This window comes from Lissotriton helveticus, chromosome 5_1 (genome assembly GCF_964261635.1).
Source record: "Lissotriton helveticus chromosome 5_1, aLisHel1.1, whole genome shotgun sequence".
Classification (NCBI taxonomy): Eukaryota; Metazoa; Chordata; class Amphibia; order Caudata; family Salamandridae; genus Lissotriton; species Lissotriton helveticus.
Genome location: NC_136065.1, coordinates 259,432,410 through 259,439,497, shown reverse-complemented (window position 1 = coordinate 259,439,497; position 7,088 = coordinate 259,432,410). Strand labels below are relative to the sequence as shown.

General features: G+C 49.6%; 1 protein-coding gene and 1 pseudogene across 1 annotated transcript; both read left to right on the top strand.

Annotated features, from left to right (window-relative positions):
* Positions 1 to 523: 523 nt before the first annotated feature.
* On the top strand, positions 524 to 2,903 carry LOC144753091 (ring finger protein-like). The gene has a single exon (XM_078640879.1). The coding sequence runs from the start codon at positions 1,221 to 1,223 to the stop codon at positions 2,877 to 2,879; it is 1,659 nt and encodes a 552-aa protein (XP_078497005.1). The 5' UTR covers positions 524 to 1,220; the 3' UTR covers positions 2,880 to 2,903.
* Positions 2,904 to 5,043: 2,140 nt separating this feature from the next.
* On the top strand, positions 5,044 to 6,212 carry LOC144752439 (importin subunit alpha-5 pseudogene; annotated as a pseudogene).
* The last annotated feature ends 876 nt before the right edge of the window (positions 6,213 to 7,088 follow it).

Sequence of the window (7,088 nt, the reverse complement as noted above, 5' to 3'; positions counted from 1 at the left end):
TTACATTTTTCATTATTAGCCAATGACCAGCAATACGTAATTCAGTTTGCAGTATTTGCTGTGTACGTGAGTGCAGATGCACACGCACCGGTCCGCACCTCCTTTCAAGGAGACACCAGGTTTCCAACCCGACCTTTTTCTCAAAACATGGTTGTTCCCTACTATCTTAGCCTTCTTGGCGCAATGGACTAAAGCTTACATCTCCCAGAATCCATTGCTTTGTAAAGGGATAATTAACGACTGGGAACGTGGTAAACCTGGATAAATACTCATTGTAAATAGGACTGCATGGAATGCTGTTTGTGTTGCAAACAGGTCTGCTGAGATAAGCCGGGCACGGGCGCTTTGAGTGCAGCCTATTAGCACTAACTGGAGCCAACCGGTCTGCTGGGAACACCTGCGCGAGCCCAGCCTCGCCCTCCAGCCAGGTGCGCTGATTGGGAGAGGGCGGATTTGGCAACACTCGGTGGCTGGGCCGGTTCAGGAAGGCGAAAGCGGCCGGACCTCTTTCACAAATCACAGTGAAGGACTTTTTCAGTTGCGTCTGGGGCAGCTCTGCGCCTCGACTTCTTTCTGTCGTGACTGTCAGGGTAGGCACAACCGTGAGAGCAGAGCATCCGGGGCTGCGGAACAAACAAAGAAACCAGTGCTGACCAGCGCCGGCTGGCGTGGGGCCGAATCGTGGGACCTGCGCCTCAGGTGACTCCAAACGCGTCTTTTTTTCTGGAGAGCCAAAGGTTAGCGTCACTGGAGCCCTGGCGACGTATGCGTCAGAGAAAGACGTCACGAGAGACACAGGGATGGACGTCAGAAGGCAAGTACTCCTGGCTTGCATTTCGGAATGTTATACTGCCCGGGTCTTAATCAGAACTGGCACACCCCAAAAATCGCGGCATGTGTGTTAAAACGAACGCCCTTAAAGTGGAGCCCCGAAGATCCGGAAAGAGATTTGTAAATTGTGATCGAGCTTGCACTGGTGCCACGGGACTTCACATGGGAACCGCTGACTCTTTCTGTGTGGTTGCTGACATTCAATGAGGATTTGAAATCAAGTTCTATTAACAAGGAGCACCGTATTCGTCTGGACTGGGTGCAGATGCTGGGGGCCGTGCACCACCATCTCCACTAACTGCACCGGTGCACTCTGTTCATAAGCCACATGTGGGCAGTTGTGAGCTGCAGAGGCGAAGGAGAAAGTAGTGCCAGATCCAGGCAAGAAGATGCTGGAGCAAGCTGGGGAAGAGGTGGATCTCTGTGGCTCTGCAGGAAAAGGAGCGGATATGGATCCACCGTCTTGGGAGATCACTGCAGGTGTTCCCGATTTCCCGGATACAAGTCCTAGGAAAGCACCCGCCAAATGGTGTAGAACAACCCCATTTGGAGCAGGGCTCCGAGATGCTACCACGCATCCCTTTTCCTCAGGAGATGGCAGACACTTTGTAGTTGAGTGCAATGATGAACAGGACGAAGCCGCAGAACTTTTGTTGGGAGAAGTGCCATCAACAGAGAACCACGCTTCAGAACCTGGAGACGGGCACCTGCCATTGGAGGAGATGCATAAGGTCGGCGTTGAGATGATTAACTGGTCTGATGACACTGATATTTGTATCAGTGATGGGAAGAGCAGCAGCAAGGCTACACTGGATCTAACACAGACCTCTGTGGATCTGTGTCCATTGGATCAAACGCAGCCCCCTGTGGAACTGTGCCCACTTCTGGACCTGAGATCAAGTGATGCATCGTCCCAGGTTGTGGATGAAAGCACACTCTCTAGTGTAACATGTCCCCATCAGAGAAGTGGAGAACCCTCAGGTAATCTGTGTCTATCTCCGGAGCAAGGTGCAATGTATGGTTCACTGTGTCAATCTATGGAGAAAAGTTCACCATCTTGTGTGCTACCTGTATCCAGCGAGTGCCACGGTCTAGAAGAAAGAGCATCCTCTAGAATAATGTGCTCCCCTATGGGACAAAGGGTGCCTCCAGCTGTAATGTGCCCACCCATGGGTGAAAAAGCATCATCTCCTGCACTGGGTTTATCTTCCAACTTGGGGACAAATGCTACTCTACTACATGCATATGCTGAATCAGAACCATTTTCTGTGGCATGCTTAACTCCCCGACAAGGAACACTGCCAACTGTGCTAGACGCACCTTTGGAAGCAAGGGTTCCCATTGGAGACCAGTGCCCATATCCTGAAGAGAATAGAGTCCCTGGTGGACACTCTTATCCTTTGCATCATAAAGAAGCCTGCCCTACAACCAATACCTTTGTGGCAGAGTGCATGGAAGTGTCATCAGACCAGCAAATGGCAGAGGCCTCCATCCTCTCTGTGGAAGATGAGGATGCTGAGCACCAGGAGGAGTGTCCCATCTGCACTGAACAGTATGACACCGGCCGATGTCGCCAGGCACTGCTGAACTGCCAGCATGTGGTCTGCGACAGCTGCGTGAAGGCCATCATGGATCAGAGTGGCCAGGCAGATATAGGCCGCGTAAAGTGCCCCATTTGCCGCCAGAAGACCCCAATGATGAAGTGGGAAATTCTCAAGCTACAGGAGACGATGCTGGAGCAGGACTGTACCCGCCTGCAGACAGTCCGGGCTTCGCTCACTGTGGCCCAGAGGAGACCCGGGCTCTGGGGAGCCTTGGAGTACAACTTCCAGCAGCGTTTCCATACTAGCCGCACCTTCAGCTGCATCCCCTGCCTGCGGTACCCTCTGTGCTTCATAGAGCGCCTCAATGAGCTGGAGAGGCGCAGCCGCTGCTGCTATCTCTTCACCCTTGTTCTGCTGTATTTTGTAGAAAAGCTCTGCTTTGTGCTGCCCTTCCTCCCCATCTTGATGCTAGTTTTAATTATTACACTAGATACACACACTTAAGTTAATCTTGTTTGTTTCCAACAACAATACGTTATTACAACAACCAAAATTGGATGTTGGAGGTTACACTTCATCCACAAGCCATACATGCAGAATTTGAGCTTTAATCCCATCCCTAGTTCTTTATCACCCTCCATAGTTCATTATTTCCGGTCACCCAAAGTGTTTTGGAGCTTCGCCGTGCCCCCAGTTCAATATTGTTTCACTGGTAGCCAAAGTATGTTACTGGGGCAAAGGCCGTTGTGCAATATGTTTTAGAACCTCTATCCCCATCAACAGCAAATTATTTCAGCGTTTGTTCCATCAGTAAATTACTAGAACCTGACATGCACCCTCGCTACATTATTAATATTTTACCTTATCCACAGTAGGTTATTTAATCTTTAGCCCCATTTGCAGTGCCTTACTGAAGCATTACCTTTCTACACAAATTTGTTGAAGGTTTGACTCCTCCATAATTGGTAGAGCTGTCAATCAAGCCGCCATCTTATATTGCTTTTTTATCTGCACAACCTACTGATGGTTTCTCCATGATCTAACCTAGTCACCAAAGGGTTATTGTGTCAGAACTGAAATCCCTACACAGATTTTCCCATGATTGTTACCTGCTGAATAGTTGTGCTGCCCCCTTGTCTTCTAATTGGCCGGTTTGTTTCACGTCATTCTGAATACTCCTATCTATGATAATGTGAATGAGAGCAACAAGGCAATTTGCATGACTGTGCTGCTATTTTGAACCACAGAGATGAGTGAATTCATCTGTGCATAACACTCCTTCACACAATTAAAGCTGTGCACAAATAATTAATTTGTGGACCTCACCCACCTGTTGACCAACAGCTGACCAGTCTAATGTAAACTCTGAAACTCTGCTGGAACCTCACTCATTTTGAAGGGCTAGTAGGGCTTGGAGGAAGTTTGATGAATGCCAACAGACAATCTGACATGCAGCACCGCTAACTTCCTCATGATCCTTTCTCACTTTCCCCACCCACACTAGCTTCAAGTGGTGCTTCCCTTACTGTGCCATGCACTATTGTAGGGACTTCAAGGTATTTCTTCCCTACTGGAGTCACTAATTGTTCTGCCTTTTAGTAAAAGGGTTTTACCAATCAACAATGTCTTCTAATCAGAGTTATTAATGCGAGTGGACATTACATTTGGAAGTTTCCTAATGTTTCGATTTTTTTTCTAGATGTTTGTTCCTTTTGGAGCTGCCATAGCTGCACAAACATTGTGCTTTTTTTGTTTAATCTTCCCAGAAATTGTCTTAGATAACTTGCTATGATTTTTTTTTCTTTGTCCCCCTCTCATTCTTTTTTCTTAGTTTGGCTTCAGTGGCACTAGACTCTATTTATTCCAAATCTATTGTATATTCATAAGAAGCGAGCGAGGGCTGCGATGCACAATGCTTGGCTTTTTGTTGGGTGGTGTAAAATGTTTCAGCAGTCGTGCAAGATGAGTGTATTCTAGCTGCTTCACCTTTACTGTGGAAGCATCTTACACCTCTAGTGTGTGCTGTTAAAGAAGTCCCTGTCTTCTGAGCCCGGAATGGGATCAGACATTTGCTCTAACTGCTCGTGTGCCAACCAATGAAGTGCAGCTTGACTGAAATTATAGGTCTTCTTCTAAGTACATGAAATGTTCCTTCCTTGTAGCAGGCTGTTTTCTCCATCCACAGACTCATTACGTTGATCAGTATTATGACAATAGTAATAATGGCTGCCGTGAAATGTGACCAGTTTGCAAAACTGGATCTTCAGAAAGAATGAAAATTGTTTAGAGGCACAGAATGGACTCGCCCTTTGTGTATCTATTACCTGAACCAACCATTGGTATGTGAAGTGGTGTTCCAAAGACTTCCATTTATTTGAAGACTGGGTAAATCTAGAAATACTGAAGAATCTTTCTCTTTAGCAATTTATTTTTGTGTTGCAACTTATTAACGATTTTAAGAAACGTAATTAAGAAGTCTAAGTCAGGTGCAGTGTAGAAACGTTTAATCAAATAATGAGATCTGGCAAATAATAAATACACATTTCTTTAAAAATTCCAGGGCACTGAAATAGCTGTGTACATAGCACTTACGTAGGCACATCGGCATGGTTCTGATCACCCAGTCATTTAGCTGAAGCCTTCAATGAGACAACAAAAACTATCATAACTGCTCTCATCGGTGCACCCGCACATTAGTGAGCAAGCGGTGTGGGCGCTAGGCAACATAGCAGGTGATGGCCCACTCTACAGAGATGCATTGATCAAATGTAATTTTATTCCCCCACTTCTTTCCCTGGTGATGCCACAGACACCAGTTTGCTTTCTGTGCAAAATCACCTAATCTTTGCAGGAATAAGAACCCTCATCCTCCAATGGAAGTCGTTCTTCAGACCCTGCGAGCGCTAATACAGCTGCTTCATCACGATGACAAGGATATTTTATCAAACACTTGCTGGGCAATGTCATACCCAACAGATAGCTCAAATGACCGCATTGATGTCGTGGTGAACACTGGTATCGTGGAGAGACTTGTCCAGCTGATGGCTAGTGAAGAGTTAACAATTTTGACTCCAGCTCTGCATACAATTGGGACCATTGTCACTGGAACAGATGTCCAAAGACAAGTGGCCATCAACTGTGGCGTATTGTCTGTTTTGCCCCAACTGCTGCGCCGCCGCAAGCAGAGTATCCAGAAGGTAGCGGCATGGGTGTTGAGTTATATTGCTGCTGGGCCCTCGCAGCAGATACAACAGATGATCACCTGTGGCCTGCTCCCGCCACTTGTGGAGGTTCTGAGCAAGGGTGACTTCGAAGCTCAGAAAGAGGCTGTGTGGGCTGTCTCAAACTACACCATTGTTGGGACGGTGGGACAGGTGGTTCAGCTGGTCAAATGTGGAGTAATGGTTCCTTTACTAAACCTGCTCACTTTTAAGGACAGCAAAGTCATTTGTCACTCTTGATGCCATTTTGAACATCTTCATGGCAGCGGATAAGCTGGGAGAAGTGGAGAAGCTCTGTTTCCTGGTGAAAGAACTTGGTGGCTTGGAAAGCATCGAAGCACTACAAACCATTGACAACCGCATGGTGTATCGCCCTGCTTTGGCACGGTTTGAAAAATACTTTTTTTCAGAGAAGAATGATGAGGATGATGATGAGGATGACGGGACGGTGTTGCAGGAGGATGAGGACGGTGTTGCACTCGAGCCAGAGGCTGGTGAGAGAGGCTACACTTTCAAGTTTTCTAGTGAAGCTAAAAGTTCCTTTAATGGGGGGCGTGGCCTAGATGGCGGCGGAGTAGGACGTGTTTTTGAGTCCCTCCGGCACCGCATTAACTAAAGCATTGTTTAGCACCCTCTGGGACTGCCAAAACGCCCGTAATCCCCGCCGCCCACTGTCCTCCGGCTCCAAGGACGAGATTGGGGAGCTTTCTGGGCCCGTCGGCTCCGGAATCTCTGAGGCTCCTGGGCCGCCTGCGGCATGGTGCGATAAGAGGGCCGGTGCGGGCCTTGCCGAGGAGAGAACCGGCAGGACACTAACTGTCTGCTGGGGCCATCAGTGTCGGCGTTCCACCTCCGCGCCTTCGCCTAGACCGGAGTGGACACCAGGCGAAATTGAGGCAGCACTCCCTGGGCCCCGTGAGTGTCAGGAACGGGATCCGGGGCTGCTGCGCAGAGGGCGGCAAAGCAAGGAATTTAGCCTGGGGACTTCGGGCCTACGAAGGCCTGCCGCCCGGCTGCAGCGCCCAGGCCTCCCCCCGCGCCGCTACTTTGGCTTCCGGCAGCCTGGGGGAACGGAGACCAGAGCGGACTAAACTGCGTGGAGCCTGGAGCTGCCTGAGGAGGCCGGTGAAGTAGGCCACAGTCGCCAGGAGCAGAGGCCCACGTGGAGGCAATCGGCTGCCTGGTGCGGCCTAGGGTGGCTGACGACTGCACACGGAGGTGGGCCTCAACGGGAGCGGGGAGACCCTGCGGCCTGAAGAGAGAGAGAGAGTGGCTGGGGCATTTCATACGTCCCCCCCCCCCCCCCCCAGTGAATTGCCCCCGCCTGCAGTGACGGACTGGATTGGGGCCCCTTGTGCCCCCACAGCAAGATCTCGTGGAGTGAGAGCAGTGGAGCACAGTGAGTGCCGGTGTCTGCCCGGTCCGTGGTATTCCACCCCCCCCTCCTGTATGACCAAGCCGGCTGGGAGAGGGGGTGTACCCCACGTGCGCA